The following is a 26,037-nucleotide window of genomic DNA, read 5'->3' as shown; positions in this document are numbered from 1 at the left end:
AGTACTATATGTGGGTGTTTGTGTAATTATCCAAAGGAGTCTGTTGTTTTGTTAACAGTGATGAATGTCTGCTAGCTGCTGTCATTGAGGAAAAGAGAGAGAGACGAGATAAAGATATTTAATGATACGCATTCAAACAAGTCAACCTTAGAGACACCTGAGCCCTGTCATAAATACTGTATACAGTCACACTTCACACTTACTGTCATGTGTTGTTTACAACAGGAATGCATTCACACTTAGACACATTTACATAAATTCAAAGCGACATATTTACACACACTTTTTCTGTCTCTCTCTCTCTCTCTCTCTATCTCTCTCTCACACACACACACACACACACACACACACACACACACACACACACACACACACACACACACACACACACACACACACACACACACACACACACACACACACACACACACACACACACACACGCACACACACACACGCACACACACACACTGAAGCTTGAATACATAGAGGCATAAATAACTTCTCTTGTCATGTCAGAAATGTTTCCTGGGGTACCAAGTGAACTGTAATCAGATGTGGATGAAGGCTTCATGCTAGTTTGTTTGCAGAAGAGGGAAAGGAGAGAGACAGAGAGAGAACCAGACAGATACCAGACTGTGACACGTGTGACAAACTTTAACACAGTTTAACAGCTATGATTGATTGATCAATCCATGCTATCCCAACAGGAGAAACCTGGGACAATTTGCATACATCCAACAGTGCTCAATCCGAAGATCAAATTGGCCAAAACATGTACATACTTTTACACAAACACAAAAAATTGCACAACACAGGATTAAAAAGTCAAAACAGGGTTCCTGTTACTATCAAACAAGCTCAGCCCAAAAACAGCTTATTATTCAGTCAAAGGAAATTAAAGCACAAAACTATTCAATCACTAGTATCCAACAACTACAAGACTACACTTCAATAAAGTATAATACTTTTAATTTGTTTTACATCATGTTAACTTAATACATTCAGCTAGCTTTGCATATGTATATATGTGACCATGGACCACAAAACCAGTCATTAAGGTAAATTTCATCATCTGAATGCTGAATTAACAAGCTTTTAATTTTATATATGGTTTGTTAAAATAGGGCAATGGGTCTCATTCACTAAGCATGCGTACGCACAGATTTGTGCGTGAGATGTGCATACGGATGTTTTCATCAAAATGTCTTTTAAATTACGCAAACATTTTGAAAAAATATCCTTAAAATTTTTTAAATTAAGTACTTGGCAACACATATTACTAATGAAAAATATATATTTTTACAGTAGAAAATTTTAACAAAATAACTTTATGCTGCATGATCTTTACATAATATCCTAATGATTTTTTGCATTGAAAAAATCTATCATTTTGACCCATGCAATGTATTGTTGGCTATTGCTAAAAATACACCCCGTCGACTTATGACTGGTTTTGTGGTACAGGGTAACATATAAATTTTTTTTTTTTGTATTTTTCTCCTCTGTTGTTACATAATCTCCTTAAAATATTTACATTCTGTTACCCGCCTTTGGATTGGATTCTCAGCTTTATTCGTTATTGAAGCCCTTCGTATAACATATTGTTGAACATGTAGGAGGACATAAAAAGGAACACCACTTAAGGTCACAATATGACACACATAGGGATGGTTTCCCGGACAGGGATTATTTTAAGACAGGACTAAGCCTTAGTTTAATTATGAAATATAACTAGTTTTAACAAACATGAATATACTAAAAACATTATGTGCATTTTGAGGCAAAACAAAGGGCACTGTTGTATTTTAAGATGTCAATGCAAGTTTTTATAGTTTGGACAGCTCCTACATTTATTTCAGTCTAGGACTAGTCTAATCCCTGTCCGGGAAACTGCCCCATAGTGTGTTTATGTATGCTTTTCTTGTAATCTCCATTCTACTAAGCCCATTTCTGTCTCCCAGTCTTTGCAAAACTTTCTATAATTTGTTCTACCTGCTGTATTATTGTTCCTTTTCTGTCCATCAATACACAGAGTTAAAATGTGTAGTCATAAACTCACTGTGCTCACCCACTCCTTCTCCATTCCTTTCCCTTTGGTTGTAAGGTATTTAATATCAAAATACATTACAAATATCACTATACATTAACACAATAAATACAATGACCCATTTTCCTTTAAAATTTCCTAAAAACAAATGTTTTTGCAGCTGCTGAAAATCACAATCTTGGGAACACTAAAAAATAACATCCGTTTTAAAAACTACATTTAACATTTTCCAGCATTTTTAACAGTTTTTCAAAAGCTGGTGGTAATGGCGAAACATAGCAAAACAGCTGAATTGGCTTCCAGCATCTTTGAAAATTGCTATCAATGAAAATTGTTATATCAAAAGATAAACAAATAAAATTACATAAAAACTATAATGGCAGCAGTTAAACTGTACTTACTTCGGTGGGCCATAAACTGAATGTTACCATACCAAAATAATACAATCTAAAATTCGTTGTTTGAAAAAGTCTACAACTATGTTGTGTCCCATCTGGTCTGTGGCTCTCTGGAGACATTAGAGTCAGAGAGGTAACTGAGGTTACACCACTGTACAGTAAATACGACTTACAAACGCATTTACTGCAGCCATCACCACAATCACACTATACAGACGTCAGTGACAATGATATCTGTAAATAAAAGAAAACCTACGAGCTTTGTTCTCTCTGTTGTGTGTAACATCCCACATCCCAACATAAATAACAACAACAAAATATATATATGCTAGTTCAATTTTCATCTGCCCCTTTTTTCAGGAATTGATTTTGAAGCATTTAATAAGCATAATCAATTTATTGAATCACCAAGTGGTCCACAGTCTTGGCCGAAATACAGCAAAGGTCCCGACAAGTGCTCATCAATGCAGCTTAGGCCTTTGTTTTGCCCAGCATCTGTACTCAGCTTGACCGCATAACAAGGCCGTCCTACTGTGCCACCATACTGAGATGAGTTAAATCTGCTCATCCACACGCACAACAGCAGCAGCACCCTGATCTTACAGCCTCGGCAAGCTACCTAAAATCATGACCCGGTAAATCTAATTGAAACTGTGAAACACCAATAACATTTCAATTTAAACAGAAAACACAAAGCACTATTCAACTGTCAATCTTAGACTCATTCTCCGCCCCCAGCATCCCTCCATCCTGAGACACCCTTCCTGCAGCCATGGCAGCTGCCAGAAAGAGGCCTCTGTGACTGGCATCAGTACTGCTGGCTTAAACTGCTAATCACCTCATTTTACTAGTAATTAGCTGATTAAAATAGACACTTAAGGCCAGTGTCAGGGCTCCCGGAAACCACATATTACTGAGACAGGAAGACGCGACAGCTGCTGCTGTAAAAGAAAGGGAAAGACTGTGATTAAATCAGAGCACAATGCCAGCGAGGTTCAGTTTACGCATCCACGGTGGCAGACTCTGGTAAGTAAGATCTGAGTAATTGACTGTTAAATGATCAAATTGGACCCCACTGTGAGTCAGATGTTTAAAATAATTCAGGAAATCTATTAGGGCTTCCATATATACACACAGAGGTGCAAATAGCAGGCATGCAAAGCAACAATGCCGCAAATGAACTGAAATAGGTTGCACAGATAAAAGATAAACGCTAAAGCTGCTGCTGGAATTCTGCCGCTATTTAGAAAACTCCCCACTGGCATTATGGGTGATGAAGGGAAAAACAGGAACAGGTGTTCAGAGACTGTGGGGTAACCAGCAAGTTAATGATAAGTGTATGAGGTCCTATTCACAATGTAGATGTTAAATTTGAATGTTTCTGGCACAGTAAAATGACAGCTCTTTAGTACAGTTGTTATGTTGATTAAAGAGCTGCTATTTTCCTTTCTAGGATTTTACATTTCCTTTGGTGTGCAAGTGTAGGGGTGTAGAGGTGTCACGATTCCCCAAATCCTCGATTCAGTTAAATTTTTTCCCGATTCTAAGGTCACGGTTCGATTCGGTCCTCGATTGTTACTTTTTTTTTAAAGAGTAGGTTGCTATGCCATTTTTAGCCTAGACTTTTATGAAATATAATATCTGACCAAGAACCCAGAGATGCTCTGCCATGTTATTCATGCTGCCATTTTTGTAATCTGTAAAACCGTTTCCCAAAACAAAGTACTTTTTGGCAATAGAATGGTTTTGTGAATGGTAAAGGTTCTCTATGGAACCATTCAGCTTAATAAAAGTAACCTAAATGTGTATGGTTTCTGTATAACATGGTATTTGTTATACAATGGTATTTGTTACAAAAACATACCAGTATAACATATTTAGATATTACATACGTAATAGACCACCTTCTGCAGTGTTACAATAGACAGCCATGTTCAATTTTTGGTAGTCTTAATCTCTCTATCACATCTATTGTGTTGCTGTCTTAGCGTGTTCAAGAGAATAATATCAAACTGATATCTCTCTAATCTCAACATTATTGGAGACCCAGTTCAGATCTAGCCCATCATTCACTAGGCCTTGCCGCCTTGATATAACTTTCTTCCCACCTCTTCATGTTATTCCCTCTTCCCGCACTGGCCACTGCTTTTTCCAAAAGCCCCCTGAGGTGCTCTTACATGATTCTGTGTTAAACCAAGCCTGACAAAGCTTCATATGGCACAGAGATAGACCCCACTCATACCGTTTATCTCAAAATCACGATTTCTCAGCATTTTCAGCTGCTTCCAAGTCCCGGCTGCAATCTTGACCGATAAAGAGGCAAATAGACGCTAAAGCCCTGTAAGCTCTTGCCTTCAGCTAGACTTTACATTATAAATGCACTTGACTTCCTGCCGCAGGGTTGCCGTGGAGACGGAGGACAAATCTGGACCGGGCACACAGTGATATTCAAATGCACTTTCTGAAGCCGAAAAAGGGAAACGACTATATTGTTTCTCTTGACACTCTCACATTCACGTGTTGCACTCATGTCAATGGGCTGGAAAGAGAGAGGCACTTAATACTGTATCTGTTAGAAACAGGAAGAGAGAGGAGGGACCAGATACAATGGTATTGCTTTCCAGAGGTGGAAGTAACGAATTACAACTACTCACGTTACTGTAATTAAGTAGTTTTTTCGTGTACTTGTACTTTTATGAGTACATTTTTAAGTCTGTAATTTCCCTTGTACTTAAGTACAAATTAAGGTCAGTAATGTACTTCGCTACTTTGAAAATCACATTCGTTACTAAGTACTTGTAGAATTTGAATCAAATTAATATTTAAATCTTTGACAGCATTTGGATATCCAATAGAAATAATTGATCGTGGGCGGGCCAATAAAAACCCTTGTATTTGAACCGGAAAAAAGCCCGGTCTCTGGAGAGCTATTCAATCGATCCTCGTGCGTCCTTCACTGTGACGTTGTATTTAGTGTTTTAATGTCAAAGAACTTTGGCTTTATGGACGCTGAATTAATTAAAAATTCAGAAGAAATACCGGATGATGAGTGCCCATGGCCGCACCTGGGAGTTGTTCAAACAGAGGAAGGAAAGGAGACAGCGTGTAAATGTAATGCAAACTTTGTTTGCCATCTGCAGTGATTTCGGCTTACAATACTTCAGCCTCTAATCTCAAAAAGCACATTATGGTAAGAAGACTTATAACCATATTTATTTGATCGTTTTCGTTTTTAATGTTGGGTAGACCTCACGATAATTTGCCTGAAAACATCACTTGAAACATGTAGGTATGTGACAAAATGACGTAATACGCACGAGCGCTTTGTTCCCACGGCTGTGGCTGTGTTCCTAGCAGGTATTCAGCGCCAGACGCGTTGTTGACTTAGGAAATCTGTCATATCTTTGCTTTGTGAATACCTCTAAAGCCCATATACTAGTGACATAAATTACTTCCTCACGTTGATTCTCACGTTCGAATTTCCAAGATTGCTGTTGTAAGAAGAAAGTTATAAGCGAAGCAAAATTTCTCTCGTGTTTGGCATTGAAATCCTCTATGAAGGCGAGTATTTTTTTGTTTCAAACCAAATTCTTTTGATAGAATATACATTTAACTTGAATTAGGTGAAGTTTGGGATTGATAGTAACATTCGCATGTGCTTTTTTAAGATCCGCAAGTGACGTTGTTGTCAAAAGCAGAATCGCCCATTCAATCATTTTGGCTTCCAAAAATTCTCCGTTTTCATTAATCCGTGCATTATTTTTTAAAGTAATCATACAGAACGAAGGATTAGAATCTCTAGATTACATTATTGGCATAATTTTGTCAAACATATAAATAAATACATGCATGCAACATGCATGCATTTATTGAATTATTATTAATGATAAATAACATAATCATCAATTAATGTATTAATAATATCTGACCATTTAAATTGCTCGCCAGCATTATTATTCAATTAAGAAATATTAAAGAAACAATGAAATGTTTCTTTAATATATAAAAATACAGCTTTTATTTGAGAGGGCTTTGATTTCATATGGAAAGATATGCGTGGATTGATGCTCTCGGTTTCATTAATTAGTGGTTAATCAAAAATAATAACATTTATATATATATCTTTTAAAAAGATGTCATCTTAATCTTGGGCTTTTAATTACATACAATTTGGTGTTTGAATTATGCAAATAGACCAAGAAATGAGAAAGTTATGATATTTTAAAGTGTTTGGTCAAGCGGAAGTTTTTCATAGTTTTATAGTTTTAATTGGGTACAAAAATGCCCCCTAATTTTCGAGTTAAAAAATTCCATATCTTTCTTAATAATTATCCGATTTTAATAATTTAAAAACCATTTTAAAGTTCTTTTTATTATCTATCATATGGTTATAATTATATATGTATTTATATTTTTTGTCACATACCTAAAACAAGAGTCAGTTACCTAGGTGACGAGCACGTAGACCGTAAAAAAAGATTTAACATTGTAAAATGGCGCTCAAAGTTAAATTTCATGTCATTGTCAACATTGTATTATTCATATTGAATCAGTGTTTTAAGCTTATAATAATAAACAGTCTAAATTAGTCTGTTGCCGCGTCCCACTGGCGTAGCAGTGTAACTGCACTGACAGCCTGTCTAAATTACACATATGTCAGTGCTAAATCATAAATGCTGATAACTTTTGAAATATTGTAGTGTACTTTTGGAAAGCTTTCTTGTCCAATAATATTTTTAACTCTTTTCCCCGCCATTGACGAGTTATCTTGTCAATTAAGAAAAAAACATTTGCATAAAACGTGTTTCTGAAGAATTTATGTTAATGTGCAATACCGCGATTGTCCACTAGATAGCGGACTTACCCAATTTATGGATAAACTGAAGCCAACACGTTATTTACTAATTTTATGTTTGATATTCGTTCTGAATCTGATCTCTAACTAAATTCCTTCACAAAAATGCAATTGTTTCAGCTTTTTGCTAAAAAAAATGTGTATTTGTAAAGAATAACACCAATATTTAAGAGTTTATAAGCAGGGAAAAAATAGGATGGAACGGTTTTTCACTTTTTTTATTGTTTGTTTGAAAGTAGAGGGTCTGTTCTTTCATTTGATATATATATTTTTAGAAAAAAAATTTCCTGGAAGGCATTTTGTAAAACTTTTGTGAAAATCATAAAAAATGCTGGCGGGCAACTTTTCGAAAAATGGCTGGCGGGGAATGAGTTAATGTAAAAAAATCTGTTTTTAAATAAAATAACCCAACAAACTTATTTATATTGTATCATAATTCATTAATAATAATAACATTAGACCATTTTTATAACTTGATAAAAATTATATGAAGAAACAATATGAAATAATATAGCTGCTGTTAAAATCATTTAACATTCTTTAAACAGACAAAATTCCTCTACTATGTGTTTATTCGTATAAAACACAATTTGCCTGTTTTTAATCCATTCATATCTCTGATTTCATTCAATGGATTTAATATTTATTCAATAAATATCACCGGCTAAAAAGTAATTTGTACTTGAGTAGTTTTTAAGAGGGGTACTTTGTACTTTTACTTAAGTACATTTTTAACACCAGTACTTTTACTTGTAATTGAGTATTTTTTTAGCAACTACTTGTACTTGTACTTGAGTAAAAATTTTCAGTACTCTTTCCACCTCTGTTGCTTTCAGTAAAACTCTTCTATTGTGGAAGGACATCACTGATTAGAGAGAAGAACAGACAAAAATATATAAAGTAGATGACATACAATTCAATTCATACAATTGAAGTGATTCTCAAGTGTGTGAATAACCAACAACATGACATTCAAAGATTCAGTACCATAGATATTCATAGGTAAAGTGCTATTAGAATAATTTCTAGGACAATGTCATATGTTTGGATAGATGCAAAAAGTATATACTTCATGAAAAAATCCTCACTAAGATGTCTGTCATGTTCGACCGCAAAACATGAGTGGACACAGAGTAAGCTGAGTGAGCCCATCCTTCATGACAACACTTTAATTCCAAATTAAAAATAACGTTTAGCTCTATATGAATAAATTAGGTAGGGATGCACTGAAAGGAAATAAACTGAAGCGAAATAAACTGAAACACTCAGCCGAAGGTCAAACACCGAACATGTTTTTAATTTTCTTAATTATTTTGTCACCATTGCATAAGTTACATTTTCAGAATGTTTTTTGACTATATTTATTTCACATCATTTAACAAAAAAAAAATTTAACATTCCAGCGACATTATAGGGCCTTTTAACACACGGTCAGTTCTCTGATTTGTTAAAACGGTTCCATTTACATTCGGCCAAATAAATGAGTCTTGGCTAAACGGATATTAATCTGATCTTCTATTTTCCTGCACAAAATGCAATTACATAATTCATCACTCCAACTTTCCAAATTTAAGCCAGGATTATAGACTATTTTTAAGTTTACGCGTACATACTAGGGCTGTTCCGAATACCATTTTTTGAGCTTCGAAGCTCTAGTAGAAATAAAATCGAATATTCGAAGCTTCGGAAGGAGGGGCTGAACATATTTTTCTCTTTAATAAAGGCAGGAATCTGTGTGTGTGTGTGTGTGTGTGTATCTACAGTTTTATTATGTGGCGGATGTGTTGCTGCGGACTCAAGGGAGTGTAGTGCCTTTTTTTCGTGCAATATGGACATGTGACACGTTTAGAATAAACTTTAAATAATAAACTTTAAAAATACTACAGAACAGCGCAAGCTGGAAGCGGCGTGCCTGTCACGTGTCCTGCGAGAACAGCATTAGTGAAACAAAACACAAGAGCAATACTTTTAATAAGGTAGCCTAACATTTTTCTAACAAATAAACATTCCCGTATCAGAAATTAGCAGCACAGTAATTACTGACAACGTAGGGTAGGCTATTTAAATAAAACAACGAAAATAAATGAACGAAGTTCAACAAACTGTAATAAAACGGTAGCATACTTTCAAAATCAGGTTTATTTATAACACTTACACCATCAATATGTTTTTTTCATCAGCAGAACAATAAAGAAGATATTTTGCAGAAACCCCAGTGCTCCGTCATGCAAGTCACCCGATGCGCACACTTTAATAGCTAAAGCATATATATTCAATACATAAGTAATCCCCCATAACTGTGTGTGACATATTGACGTCTTGTGAAGCAAATCAATCAGTTTTTGCAAGAAACTGAACGTTATTTACAACACTATTAGCGTGAATGCCAAAGCAGGAAGCGCGCTTTCCGTTCGAGGCGATCTCTTCCACTGGTGCTGTTTGATGGCTGTTGACTATGGATGTTGGTCTCTCTGCGCCACCTACAGAGCGGGAGCGTGAAGCGCACTTCCTGCTTGGCAAAAGCTCTGCATTAACGCTGAAAAATATTTATATATATATATTCGAATCTCAAAACTGAAAATCGAATGTCAACCCACGGAACGAATATTCGAATATTCGAATTTTCTGGTCCAGCCCTAGTACATACACACATGGTTAAACGCACAGCCTTTACTTCTAGCTTTTGCAACAAAAGGCAGCACTTATGTTGAGCAGGTGACACGCGTGTGCATGCTCAGTCAGGGTCAAGAGGGAGGGTGAGAGACGGCGAGAGATTGACAGAGCATGACAAAGGAAAAAACGCTTAACAAAGCGCTTCTGTCTAACAAAATGCTTTTAATATAAACGTTTAATATAAGCCTATTTGTCATTGTAGGACTTTACTGGTTCTAGGAAGTTTTTATTACATACTGCTGATGCTCTTCCGTCATTTCCTCTTCTCATCTATAAGGAGTCTCTCACTCTTCCTTGCTTGTGCATTTTGCAGAGTACCCAGGATCATAATTGCCGCCATGTCTTTCTCATAAGCTGCATGTTGTTCAGAATGTTTTGATTTTAAATGATAAATGAAACTTGTAATGCTTCTTTTATGAAGCGTGCACACCTGAATTGGTTGCTATTTGAACGCGTCATCAAAGGCCTCATTGTTCGGTAAAATGTATTCTGTCTTTTCACTTGTTCAGCCGAACACCGAAAATTTGTTTTTTTGCTATTTTTGCCGAATAATTTTGGTTGCCAAACATTCGATGCATCCCTAAAATCAAGGCATGTGTCCATTACAGTAAAGATTCTTCTACATGGGATAAAGATTTTATGTTTGTTGTAGATGCATTTGATATGTTTAGTGTCAATCCTAATATTACCGAACACACATATGTACAATTTAGACTTACATACCTACAAACACATACGAATGAAAGAGTCAGAGGGAGAAAGCTGGAGAAAGTATAGCTCAGAAACTGAATAAACTCATTCTACCAGGAAACACACCACTCTTGGGACAGACACAAACAAAATACAGACACTCCCTGGCAGCCCTCCATACGAATCATTCTTACAACAACCCCAAACTAGATAAAATATTAATCCAGGTCCTCAGGTTCAGTTCTCAAAATATTTTTTAAACAATAAAAGATTGACATATCAAAGAGGAAGTCTTGCACTGTTAGGTAAACTTCTGCATATCTGATCAACAGTCAGTTAAAGGAAACAATTACAACTTTTGGCAATTTGACCACCAGGATGGAGGATTGAAACACCAGACGCATGTTTGAGAAAGATACAGAGAAATATTAAGGAATTATTAAGTACTACAGCATAGATGAATGGCAAATATCACGAGAGGTCAAGAGGAGTGGAGTGCTATGAATATTACCTGCAGGCCATGGACATCAGATTAATGACATGATACTCAAACAGATGCATAAATGTGGCTGGATTCTGCTAGAGAAAAGGTTAATGGATGCAAAAGCAGAGAGGAACATGGGGGAAAGCAAAGAAAAGCCATTTCACAACATACATGTTCCATTATTTCCAGCCAGATTCAATATCAAAGACCTCATATTAAACATAAATCTATTGCATGTATTTTTTTTATCTATATGAGTCTATACTGCAGTAGATCTTCCTCATACTAATTGTATGAGATTATATGTATTACTGTAATTGTCTAATGAGACAATTTTATGAGAAATTATTTTTTTCTGTACAAGCAAAACAGAAAAAAAAGTGAAACATGTGACTTTACTATAGAACCCAGATAAAAATTATGACTGTCTACAAATATGGCCCAAAGAGGGTTATTAGGGGGGTTTCACATTAGCACTTTTGGTGCGTACCTGGGTCCATTTTATGTCAGAGTTCAGTTCGGTTGGATGATGTAAACACTGTTTACCGAACTTGGGTGCATACCTGCAAACCACACACAAGTCCACCTGGATGGTGTGGGGTCGGTTTGTGTTGACTGTGGTACGGTTCACTGCAGATATGAACACAATCAAATGTGTGTGTAATGTGTAAGTGTCTTTACAATGTCTACAGTATATGTATACACTCCTAATGAACACCAATTGACATCAGAGCTGGAGCCTCTCCAAATGGCTTCACTTTCCCTGGTGTGTCAGTTTTCCTCACAAGCACAAAATTAATCTCCATCAGTTCAAACTAACAGGACACAAACAAGATTAAATATTTTATGAACTGGGATCTGGGCTGATTTGAATGCACTTTAACCACAGCTTTATGGCGACCATAATTGTCACACATCTGTGGAAAGTCATAGATCTATTAAACTGCAGCATCGCCGCTTTCACTTGTTTACTTGTCGTTTAGCAAGAATTTGCTCCGTTCATTAGTGAGAAACGAGTGGTTTAATGACATCTTAAATGTCTCTTAGACAGCAGGAGCATCAATATCATGAAGCTCTCGCAGGGCAACGTACATGAGGTAGAAAAACTAGCAGGATCTTGTGAAAACGCTGAGAAGACTCTTGAATTAAAACAGATGGTTTGAAATAACGATGTGCATACTGCAAATGTCTTATTGATGAATTGTCAACAAAAACAAATAATTCTCCATCCAGATATAATTTGAAGACGTAAAATACAGTTAAAATACAGTTAATCCATTTTTCATACATGTAAGTGAGAAATCTCTGGCTGGCTATTGCTCCGCTATGACATGCAGTGTTTATTAAATCACAGACACTGTCGATACTGTGTTGCCCTGCCATTTCCATTTCTGCAAAACACTAATATGACTAGTATCCTGCTCTCCTCTCTCTTTCAGACATTGATCAATTCCCCCTCCATTTAGTACATGAGAGGCTCATCAATCTTTCTCTACTTTGACAGTCTTCAACTGCGCTATACCTTCCTGTGTTAGGGGACTGAATATACAGAGCCTATATTGATAACTGAATCATCACTGTTAGACCAAATGAATGGAGACACTTGACCCCTGTGAGCCTAAGGAAAGACTCAAGAATTTACAGGTCGATTGGTGATCCCCTGAGAGTCTGCAGCAGTTTCAATGATAGTCCCTGAAGTCAAGAGAAAACACTCTGGATGGCACACACGTCAGGACTGTACAGTTCTCTGCTTTCATTGCTGTAATGGGTTACAGGTGGGAGAACTTCCTCTGGATGTCAACCAGTCTTGAACCCGTTAAAGGACCTGTCTGTCATATCACTTGTACTGTACAACTGCAAGATCATGAGGAGGTAAAACCTTTGTTTAGCCAACTGCAAATGATATTTAGCTACAGCATAATTTACCCAAAAATGAATATTCTTATATGTTGTCACTCTTATGTCATTACATACAAAATATGTAGAGTGTATGACTTTCTTTTTTGTAAATGGTGCAGTAAAAGCTTATGGTGATCACAGGTGTCTCTGTTTTTTATCCAAACTGTATATAAAATATAGACATTATGCTAAATATTTCCTTTTGTGTGTTGTATTAAAGAAGGAAAGTCATATACTTTAGCCTGACATGAGTTTCACTAATGCTTTTTTTAAGGAGGGGTGATCTACCCATTTTAAAACTGTACATTAAACAATAATTTAACGTTATTTATTTTAAGTAAATTATGCAATTTAAAGAATAGTTCACCCAAAGCAAATTCTCTTATATTTTAGTTACTCTACTGGTATCCCAAATGCATGACTTTTTCTATTTGATCACAAACAATTAAATTTATATTAAAATGCCATCATGTTTTTTTCATAAATGGGAGCAAACATGGTGGAGCTCCAAAAAGCAAATATCATAAAAGTAATCCAAATGGTCCCACTGGGTCAGTTTGTCTTCTGAAGCTACAGAAAACGCCAAATTTATGTAAGACAACTATTAATATTATGAGTTATTTAGATACATTTAAATGTACATGTCAGCACAGTAAATTCAATTATGGCGACACGTTGGTTCTCATACAGTGATTGAATGTACAGTAGTGCTCTTTCCTGTTTGTTTACATGGTCTAAATGAACTCAAACCTATATTTTGTTAACATTTGACTTTAGAAGACATATACTGTATTAACAACTACTGGAGTCATTTGGATTACTTTAATGATGGATGTTTGTTTCTTTTTGAAGCTTTACCATTTTGAGCCCCATAAAAGAAGATACTATGATGACTTTTTTGTGGTAAGCTGAAGAAAGGAAGGTATATACATTTGTAAAGGCACAAAGGTAAATTTAAATTATTAGAATTTTTTATTTTTGATTAAAATCCTGCTTTAATGACAACTGCTGATTCCATGCATGTGCACAGTGTGTTTGAGGAAACGACATGCAGATAAACTACTTCATCTCAATCCACAAAATGCTGTGTTTCCCTGAAACACAGTTCACGCGTTTACATTCATACTTTTCTCCTGCTGATCAGATCACAGAATGAAGTACACCACCCCCTTCAATACGATCCAAATTTGCATCCAATCATTCTCAATCGTATTGATTAAGGTGTTTACATGAAGGCTTTTCAATACGATTGAGCCAACAATACGATTACAAATGGCTTATTTGGTTGCATGTAAACATATGTAACTCATGTCATTCCTTGTTTTACATATATGTATTACATGATCTGAAAGAAACACACACACACACACACACACACACACACACACACACACACACACACACACATAGAAAAGAAATATTAAGAGAAAGAGAGAGAATATCAACTAATAACACAGTCTAGATCTCCTTATCTGCCTGAGACGCAGATGCATATGACAATATGTGACCAGAATACAAAAAAAAAACATCTGAGGAAATCATACTAAACAACCTAAAATCCACAAGGCACAAATCAATCGTTTCAGTAAAAACAAGTTAAGACAACAGCAAAACATGTCTCAGCCAAAAAGTACAAGTGCCAACATTCATATAATTTCAGCTTTTTCTTCTTTGCCAAACCCCAAAAGCGTTAAAATAATAATGCAACACATCTCAGCAGAAATGTAATCAGTCACTCGAGCCCCTGTAAACAGTTCAGTAATAAAGTGAATGTTTAGTGAATGTTTTTAAGAAAGATGTCAAACCATTGAAAAAGAATTTAACAAAAAAGAGCTAGATGCATTGATCTCCCTTTTCAAATAACAAGAATTTGGTCAGCCAGCTGATAAGGGCGGAGCTGTAGTAATATGGAGTAGACATTTGTATATAAAAAAGGACTATCGACAACTTAAGAATGAGGACTTTTATCAATCTCTACGGCAGGATCCAACAGAAATAATGAAAGAAGACTTGCTATCCTTATTAACTGAAGCAAGAGAAAAAAGCTACAGTAGATTAGATTTCTTTATGTTAAAAATCAACGTGTTTTTATATGCTGCCAAAAATTCATAAAAATTTGAATAACCCCCCTGGATGTCATATTATTTTGAATAACTGGAGTCTTTTGGAATCTTCACAATATATTGATTATTTTATTAAGCCTTTGGTACCCATTCTTCCAGCCTTTGTTTAGGATACAACAGACGCAATTTAAAAAATCAAAGATATTGGACCTATTGAACCTGCTTCTTTCTTGGTAATCATTGACGTGGAGGCTTTATACACTAACATCAACCATGAACATGGATGAGAGTCCTGCAGAATTCATCCATTCATTCGACATTGACTGAATGGATTTTGAAACATGTGTTTGAAGATAATTTCTTCCAACAGATTAAAAGTCTGCTATGGGAGCATGTTTTGCACCAAATTATGTCAATATTTTTTTGGGACTCTGGGAAGAGGAGTTTGTATTCAGTACTACAATTAATCCTTTCTTCAGGAAAATAAAATGGTGGACCAGATATATTGATGACATTTGCATGATTTTTGAAGGAAATTAAACTGAAGTACAAAGTTTCCATTCATTAAGTGTTGAGCCTTGAATATAATCAGGATAAAATAATTTTTTTAGGCATTCCTATTTATAAAGACCAAGATGGATGTCTACATACTTCTCTTTTCAGAAAAAATACAGACCGTAACACTATTCTTCATGCAAAGAGCTTTCACCCTAAACATCTGACAGAAAGCATTCCACTGGGTCAATTCCAAAGATTAAAGCGTAACTAAACCCCTGGTCAGAGCCTGACTCCACCCACTGCAATATTTGAAAAATGCAAGAAAAGTGGGCAGATCCCAACGGAGATAGAGGGGACGAACTAAGTGTGTGGTGAGATCGTAACAAGGGCGTGGTGAGCTTGAACCTGCTTACGTCACGAGTCATTTCTTGGACCCAACATCCAATAGGAAAATTCAACTGCAGTAGCCACCGTTCAACCTCAAGAGGGCAGCACTCAGACGTTTTTACACCATATATTGTAGTATTGAAACACTTTATATCCAAATGTCAAAAAACTTACTAAAATAAATGAACAGCACTAATAAAGCATCATTCTTACAGATCATTAACTAATAAAAGTTGGTTTGGGGTTTAGTTACTCTTTAAGAAGGAAATGCGATCAAGATTTAGATATTAATCATCTGGCTATGGACATAAAATATTGTATTAAACGGAGAGGTTATCAAAAAAGAGTAGTCGATCAGGCTTTGAAAAAAGTGACACTAAAAGTAAGAAGAACACTTCCACAGAACTGTATTTTGTTGTGGATTTTATTACTGTCTCTCACATATGAGATTAAGCATATAATAAATTAGAACTAGTGAATTATCCAAAGTGATCCAAGTCTATGTGAGATTTTTCAGCAGCCTCCAATAGTGAGCTACAAAAACCTCCTACAATTAAAGACAAAGTTGTGAGACGTTACTTACCCTTTATTAAACGGAAAACATGGTTGGACAGAGGAATACAAGGAATGTTTAAGTGTGGACACTGCAATCGTTGTGAGAATGTAAATCAAACAAAATCATTTGTAAATATGTGCCCAAAGAAAATACTCAATTTGATCTTTTATTAATTGTAAAAGTACATATGTAATTTGTAGGCTTCAATGTCCTTGTAACTGTTTTATGTGGGTCTGTCTAAGGGTAGACTGCAAGATAGATTATGGGATCACAAAAATGCAATTCGAACAAAAAACAAAGATTACCCCATGGCAGTACACTTTCCAACTGTAAATGAATACAATCCACGTCTACCTTAAGGGAAACTACACTTTTTTTGAAAATATACTCATTTTCCAGCAGTTAAACTTTAGATTTTTACTAGTGATGAGCGAGTCACTCGAAACTCGGATCATTTAACCTGATCCCTAAAATGACTCGAGAACCATGAGTCCTTAGTGACTATTAACCCGAGTCAGTTGAGTCCTCTCAGATTTTGCATTAAAAATGAGAAATTGTTTTAAACACAAAGCTCTTCAAATGTTTACAACAGAATTACAACAAATAACTTTACAAAAGCTCCCATAGGTTCTATAACTTGCAACAACGAGTTAATTTACATCACCCTTTTTCGACCGGGGGTACAGAGTGAGCCAAAAGCTGCTATTCTGGATCGTAATTTCCTGCAGCTCCGAGTCCGAGTACAAAGGGATGCGTGCGCGCGACAATGAGTTGGTCGGCGGCTCGGGATTCACACAGAGAGTGACTCAACTCAGCTTGAATCCTGGACTAGGAACGAGCCTTGCTCGTGTTATTAACCCACTGAGGCTAATCTGTTGCAATATTTGACTAGCACAATGTTTTGGGTAGAAGCTGCAAATGTTTAAAACTTTTAAATATGAGGACTGCTGCAGCACTGCTGCTGGAAAGATCCACCACCGACGGACGTACACAGCTGTTGACTGAGTCACTCAGAGTGACGTGAGTGGTTCACTCACAGGAGTCAGGACCCGTGCAGGAGCGGGCGGCTCTGTCTGGGACTCACTCACAAGATGATGTTCTTGCGCGGATGAGTGACTGTGTGGCTGCATTAACCGAAGCCTATTGTGGATTTTTTAAGTCAATCTGAAACAGGACACGTTCCTCTCACTTCCAAGTCAACAAAGCCTGACATCTAAACGTGGTGTTGATATATTTGTCGTTATGAAATGAAACTAAACACACCAAACTTTTTCAATTATGTTATTGATAATGTTACCACAGACATGCATGTTTTTTACAAGTTCCTCAGGTCACATGAGCCCTTTTTTCCGAGCAGAGGAGTCATAGACTCGTAGCTGCATGCGTGATCTGAGTTGCTTGGTTGGGATTAGTATGACTTAGCATTTGGAACTGGGAGATTTTGACCAAGTGACTGAAGTGACTCGCACAACCCGGATCATATTAGTGAGTGACTCAGAATAACCCGAATCATTAAAAAGATCCGGGTTGACCATCACTAATTTTTACCGTTTTAGAATCCATTCAGTTGATCTCCGGGTCTGGCGGTACCACTTTTAGCATAGCTTAGCAAAATCCATTGAATCTGATTAGAACATTAGCATCGGGCTAAAAATAACCAAAAAGTTTCAATATTTTTCTTATTTAAAACGTAACTCTTCTGTAATTACATCGTGTACTAAGACTGACAAATAAATTAAGATACTCTCATTCCGGCTTAATAATCAAGGACTTTCCTGCCTTAACATGGCTGCAGCAGATGCAATGATATTACGCAGTGCCCGAAAATAGTCCCCTGCTATTGAAAGTAACCAAGGGGACTATTTTCGGGCAGTACGTAATATCACTACACCTGCTGCAGCCATTTTACAGCAGCAAAGTCGTTGATTATTACGCTAGAATGAAAGTACTGTATAGTTCTTTTAATGTTTCTAAAATAAGACCAAAGAGCACCTTCCTCGACTCTTCAATGGAGGTCCTTTCAGCAAGAAGCACCCCAAGATTCTCTCCTAGAAAAGTGAATGTTTACTCTATCAGTGCTGACAGTATTGACGATCTACTGAAAAACTGCAGCGTGGATGCTAGTTAATCTGCAGGGGTGTGAGCCCTGTGATGTGAACCATTGTGTAAATACATCTGTCTTAGGTGTCAGGGTATGATCTTAACAACTTCCCATCCATTTTGCAATCTGTAAACTTGTACATACTCAGTTAATGCTCCCATTGAAGCCAGCTGATCCCACAGAACAACAGACATGAAACATTCGCCAGCGCGCCCAATCCCCATCACAATTATGCATGAGCAGAACGGCTGGCTGAACAAATCAAAACCCAATGCATACACTTTACATCCCATTCCAACACTGACTGCTGGGCTGAATCTGTGCATGTTCAGACACTCACACTGTCTACAGAGCACTACATGACAAGCAATCAGAAACCCTACAGCTCCCTACTGATAGGGCAAGCCGTGATAATGCCTTAACATCACACGAGCGAAAACTTTTAAAGCAAAATTCAGACAGGGCGGAGGACAAATAGGAAAATTATGCCTTGTTTATGTAACATACATGGACATTTCCCTGCTGAAAAAAACAGCATACCAGCAAGACCAGCATATGTTTTTTTTTTTTTTGCTGGTTTGTTAGTGAACACCAGCTAAACCAGCATCAGCACTAGCTAGACCAGCACCAAACCAGCATTAGCACCAGCATCCCATGCTGGTCATACCAGCAAGACCAGCATATGTTGTGTTTTGGTGCTGGTATGTTGGTGGCCACCAGCTAAACCAGCATCAAACCAGCATAGACCAGCATAATTCCCATGCTGGTTTGATGCTCTTTTTTTCAGCAGGGTTCACATACTTATGAAAATTCTGAAAAAAATCTTTAGGACATTGTGTGACAAATAAAATAAATGTGGGAAGGAACGGGGACTATGACAAATAAAAACCCAATACACAAAAGTTTCAAGGTTGGTAAATTGGCCAATAAACTTATATTCAGTTCATTGTCTGATATGACAAAACCATGTAAACATAATCAAACAGCACATACAGTTTAAAGATAACTCATTTCTTACCACCAAAGAAAGAGGCCTTTTCCACGACACCACTCCAATCAGTCCAGACAAAAGCACCTGAAACAAAAAGAAAAGTGTTTTTGTGGTGAACCAAAAACCAATTGCGCTATACAGTTCACTGGGTCAATTCAATAACAGCACTGCTGAACCGCATGAACATCATAGCACTACAAGAGACTGGAGGAAGTGACTTCTTTCACAGGTGACTGTATCAATATTTCATGTGCAGGGAGTGATCCGGTCATCTGGATGTCAGTTGACAATGAGCGTTTACACGAATACTTTTGTAGGAGCCTGCAGCACTTGTTCATTTGCTCATCCACTCTTCATTGCCCACTAGCTCTCAACCTATAGTTCTGTTTTTACGCATACAATTTCGGATTAATAAAAATAACATTACAAGTATAATCGAAGCCAACCTTTACATGATTTTTCTCTGTCAGGACATTGATGTAATTCTGACTATTTTGTTTTGAATGTTATTTTGTGATAAACTACATTTAAATGACTGCAAAAAAATATGTATTTTTCAGGCATAACAATCAGTTATACCATGGGACTGTTTAATTCTTTATTCTGGTTGAGAAATGTTCCACGGATGTTGATTATTTTTCTGTAAAACACCACCTAACCTGTGAAATGTCTTAAAATAACCACCAGAGCAATGTCTTGAGCAATTTCTGTGGTTACCGTGGTATAAGTGGAATAATTGACTCTTGGTCCTTTGAATTATTCGAAAATAATGCACACCCACGATTAGGGATGTTCAAATCAGGTAGTTTTCCAGACCGGCAACCGCAGTTTATTAACCGGACATTATCTGTTAACTTAAGATTTTAATATTAAATTGTCATTGAGTAAAAATACAGTTGACGGTTGTCTGTGGCCTGGTAAAACAAAACATCTTATTTCATTTGAACTTGCAAAGAGCAGCGACAGATCAACAACAGAACCAGGGTTCATACATTATCAGATATTCACGCAACATTACTTCATCAAAGAGCACGCGATCAGTCCAGATGATTAATATCCAAAAAGGGCAGATTGTCTCTTTTTCATCTACCACAGTGGCCATTTCTAAAGCACGACGCATTTCAAAAAGTTTTGCTTTTGCATCGTCTTTCTCCATTTGTGGAAAAAGAGAGGGTCACTTGATTGTACTTAATTTCAATTTCGGATTACAATTTTTCTGTGTGACCACAACAGCACCTTGAACTTGAACAAACCATTCGAGAGCAGGTGCAGGGCACTATACATACAAAATGAGAATGAACCTGTCAGCATTGGCCAGAATACAAATGGTGTTATGAAAAATTATTCCAAAATTATTTATGTGTCTGCATTTTCTATCATCTGCGTAAATTAACAAATTAGCAAACTTCAGTTAATTCAACACTATTTGCCTGTCACAATATACGTAGACAAAAAGCAGGCAGTAAACTGTATTTTGTTAAGAAAAAGATTACTGTTTGCCTATGGCTTGCTCACTGGGGGACTATGCTAAAAGTCATATATTTGCTTCTTATTATGTAATATTTAGGTAGAATATGAAAAAATAAATATGGAAAATTGCAGTAAAGCTGAACGTAATGTGCCATACAAATAAAACAAAACTGAATAATATTCAATCAATCATGGCAGCATTAATTAAAAAACAGTATTGAGGGGATTTATAAGAGATGATTCTGGTAGATTGCAGTAGTGAAGCAATGATGGATAGTCCCAGTAAAGCATGTCAGATCATGGTAATCTGGTGTGCCATTCACAACCTGAGACTATGGGAATTTGTTTAACACAATTTTATTTATTGTTTGTGCAGTCCCCTGATTTCCATAATTCTTTTAGTGAGACTAAAACCATGAAGAAAGCACACTTGCAAGTAAACACCACAATAGTAGGCACTCCTATATTTTCAGATATAATGGGTGGGCAGTAGACGTTATGTTAGATAGTACGGTCTGTATTTACACTCCACTCTGTCTGGCCTCTGGCAGCCAGGGAAATTTTAATTTAAATGGTAATTTGATGTCATTATTACGGGCCTTTCTCCAATTCATATGAGTTTTTATGGCAAATATAATGTGAGATTACATTTCATGAGTGTGTGCGTGCGTGTGTGTGTGTGTGTTTGCGAGAGAGATGCTTCAGAGAAGTGCTTCACGTTTTATTTGCTCTCTTCAATTATTGATCCTTTTTACAGTTGCAGCAGAGAGAAAGAAAACAAAACCGCAAGTGAGGAAAAATTATATTGAAAGAGTCATTTCTAGATAATATTAAAAGAGAAAGGTACTGACTGTGGGTCATCTGTATGTGCTGGGGGAGAAGCATAATGATTTTGGCTGAAAGATATTATTTGTGATATCCTATTCAGTAGCTACGTTTACATGCAATCAAATAATCCGTTTGTAATTGTATTGATGGCTAAATCGTATTGAAAAGGCTTCGTGTAAACACCTAAGGTCGATCGTATCACATTGAAAACGGTGGTGTAGTACAATCTGAGATCATTAGGAGAAAAGTACGCATGTAAACGCTGTAAAAAAAAAACTTTGTGCACATGTGCAAAACATTTGTGTCCAAGTTTACCTCTTATATTTATTTCATATTTACATGTAAGAGACACATGCAATAGCAAGGCGATGGCAACACACATTAGGTAATGGGGTCATGCACTGTAAATTCTGCATGTGTACTTTCATAACATTAGGCTACATAAAGCAATAAAATAGCGTCCTGTCTTTGAAAATTGTGTTTTAATTGCCTATATACAAAAACTTCTTAAGAACAACTTTCTCCAACTCAGCTTTGTACATTTATCCAGAGATAAAGCGTGAAATCGACAAGAGATGCTGTGCGCTGGGTGGCATTACCAAGTCCTCAATTTTTTTTTTATTCAGATTTGGGCTACTGTTTTAAACTCTCGGTGGGGTTTTTTGGCACGTCATTGGGATGCATAGTTTTGAATGTCCATTTGGATGGTTTTGATACGCGAAGCTGGCAACCCTGGCTGTGCGCAGACATTCGGTTTTGTTTTATATAGAATGTACATGTAAATGAACATTTTAATCAGATGGCAATGTTTAGGGTGCCTGTAAACTGTATTGTCGTAACCTACAATTGGATTAAATTTTGTGCATGTAAACATAGCCAATGTTTAATTAGAAATTCACAAAAAATGCATTTACATAAACTTGTCACAACATTGCAGATTAATACTGTATATGTACTTCTAATTTACTATCTTTATAGCTTCACATGACATGCTGCATAATTTAACTAAAGCTGCAAATTGGTGTTTTTGTGCTTTCAGTTGGCTTGCAATATTGATATCATGCCCTACACAAATAACATTACAAGTATACTCTTGGTCCTTTGAATTATTCGAAAATAATGCACACCCACGATTAGGGATGTTCAAATCAGGTAGTTTTCCAGACCGGCAACCGCAGTTTATTAACCGGACATTATCTGTTAACTTAAGATTTTAATATTAAATTGTCATTGAGTAAAAATACAGTTGACGGTTGTCTGTGGCCTGGTAAAACAAAACATCTTATTTCATTTGAACTTGCAAAGAGCAGCGACAGATCAACAACAGAACCAGGATTCATACATTATCAGATATTCACGCAACATTACTTCATCAAAGAGCACGCGATCAGTCCAGAGGATTAATATCCAAAAAGGGCAGATTGTCTCTTTTTCATCTACCACAGTGGCCATTTCTAAAGCACCACGTATTTCAAAAAGTTTTGCTTTTGCATCGTCTTTCTCCATTTGTGGAAAAAGAGGGGGTCACTTAATGATTGTACTTAATTTCACCCTCAAGGCATTCAGAAATACCATTTGCTAGGCAAAATCCATTAAGATTCTGATAAAAAAAATACATATTACCCAGAAATTATGTCAGACGTGCTTAGCAGGTTTTGCATCTGAACACTTAATTTTCTGTGCAAAGGTTTTAGGATTTTGTTTTGTTTGAGGACAGCTGTAATAAGTTGTAATCTAAGAACATCTGCGGCCATCAAACTCAAATATCTCTGCATCTCCAGTGGTGCTGGACAGCACATACAGTATTATGTCCAGGATGAAAAGTAATGGTGGTTATTTCCTGCCTGTGTGGTCCAGTCTATAGAGAAATTGTTTTCTAGAAAGAGGCAACGATAGCAGGCAATAATCAAAGAAGGATTTCATCCTCTGCTGCGCTCTCAACAGGATTAAGACGCGCCACTCACTGACATTAGCCACTAAAGCCTTTTAGCTCAGTCAGCAGTGCTAGGAAAGAAGAAAGAGACCCTCAGTCAATTACCTTGGTACAGCTGCCCAACTTTAATACTGTACACAAATGGCAACTTCAGCTCAAGGGCCAGATTCTGTTTTGGTTTCCTGAAACTGGACCACAAAAAAAATCTAAAGGCTACAGAAATGCCTGGGGAAACCCTGGAAAATTGTCAAACAGTGCTGGATGAAACAAATGAAGTTTGGAAAACCTCTGTTCTGCAAAAACTCATAGTGATTTGTGTGTTGAGAGTAATGTGAATGCATTTTGCAGAGTTTAAAGATGCAAGGGGCGACTGTCTGCTTGGGGGGGGGGTGCTGGTATTTAATCAAAGTGAACTGTTTGCAAAGTCCTATAAGAAATATTGCTGCCTAACCCCAACACAAACATAAGGAGGCTAAGAGATAAATCTGAACGTCACAGGAAAGAATCAGAAGTTTCAAAGCCACCAGGAAAATTAAGACTACAAAATGTGCGTCATAAAATGTGTGTCAATATGTAAATATTTAGTAAAATTATAAAAGGGAAATAATGCATAAATAATAGCGTAAATAAAAAGGCACGCGCAAACCAAAAAGAACCAGTAAGTTATGTGACTATGTCCCAGTTTAAATTGTAAATCACTAATATAGCAATAACAGACCATACAGCATGCTCTTAACAGACAGACTAAACAAGCAAATCTAACACAAGCAAAAGTTTTTCTCCGTTCAGTTCTGCCCTGATAATCTGACTGATGTTATATTCTCCCAGATTGATCCTTTTCACCGAGGGGTTGCAACAAAACCATTCAGATTCTGAACATCCAGCACAAAAGAGACAGAAAGACTAAAGTGATCGAATCCAAATCTGAAAATACAAAAAGATGGCTCAGCAATTTGTCAAATAATTTCTACTCAACAGTCTGCCCTTTTGACAGTCTTGCTTTTGCCACAGTTGTACCTCCTGTGTACTTTTGAGCCTGTCCATGCGGAGACGCGTTTAGCTGTATACATAAAAATTTTGTTTCATATTTGTGTTTCGTCTAGATCAGTGGGGGCCGGAGACTTCTTTTTTTTTCGAGGGCGCAAGATGCCAAGTTCGTCACAACATGTATGTAGCCCGTTACGTGTATGGTTCGTAATTTCAAAATATGTGTTCTGTGCGTCGAGTGAACCTATGTGCATCATGTGTCTTGTCAAAATAAGTGCTTGCTGCAGATGCGTCCAAAGGGTTTATGATAAAAGAGACGTTTGCCAGATACTCACATAATCTCATGTGTTATCAGATTTTACTGTTAAGGGAGTGTCTAGTGTGTATTTTGTGAATGTGAGCGTATCTTTTATCATAAATGGTTTTGATGCATGTGCAGCAGGTACTTATTTTGAAAAAACACGTGATGCACATGGTTCACATGACACTCCAAACACATATTTTGAATATGCGCCCCTCGGACAAGGAGTCACGAGCCGCCACTGGCCTAGATGGATTCACCATTTTGGGAGCCTGAATCCACAATTTTTTTAAACTGGGTCCCAGAGTGGATAAATCTAAAACTGACATCCTTGTGTGTTCATGTGTACATTCAATCTATATATTTGAGTCCTTTTCTTATTAAGTTTGCTTATCATCCACTATAAACCCCACGCTTGCATTTATTTAGTGATCTGATCATGAACTAGCGCATGTCGCTCGCTGTTCTATGAACCTGGTGATCGATCTGAGTTTCAGGATGGATAGTGAGGAGCTCTCTGAACTCTGCCTTATTCCAGTTTGCACACATTTCTCGTCATGAATGTTGATCTGTATTTCAAACCCCAGTGTCAAAGAGCTGAACAATAACTTGTTCTGATAATGACAAACACATCCTTACTACGACACGCACACCCCTTAAGGCATTGTTTCTGTCTTTTGTTCACTTTTTTTGGGATGACTCCATGTTTACGGAGGGAAAAAATATTGGATTCAAGAAAAGATTGTATAGTGGGAGCACTGTCCCTTCGTAAGGACATTAGTGGACCTCTGGTGAAGGCAGCAGGATGAACTGATGACCATGCTGTGTGTATGGAGATAGTCCAAGATTTCTCTTGAAGCTTCATGTGATGAG

General features: G+C 36.7%; 1 protein-coding gene across 1 annotated transcript in view; it reads right to left on the bottom strand.

Annotated features, from left to right (window-relative positions):
- Nucleotides 1–26,037, bottom strand: part of fam189a1 (family with sequence similarity 189 member A1) — a 139,068-nt gene that overhangs the window by 61,435 nt on the left and 51,596 nt on the right. The window contains exon 2 of the mRNA XM_065267669.2: nucleotides 19,673–19,729. Coding sequence (XP_065123741.1) covers nucleotides 19,673–19,729 — 57 coding nt within the window. The remainder of the gene's footprint in view (nucleotides 1–19,672; nucleotides 19,730–26,037) is intronic.

Source organism: Paramisgurnus dabryanus, chromosome 2 (genome assembly GCF_030506205.2).
Source record: "Paramisgurnus dabryanus chromosome 2, PD_genome_1.1, whole genome shotgun sequence".
In the NCBI taxonomy this organism is placed as follows: domain Eukaryota; kingdom Metazoa; phylum Chordata; class Actinopteri; order Cypriniformes; family Cobitidae; genus Paramisgurnus; species Paramisgurnus dabryanus.
This window is presented reverse-complemented; position numbering and strand designations above follow the sequence as displayed.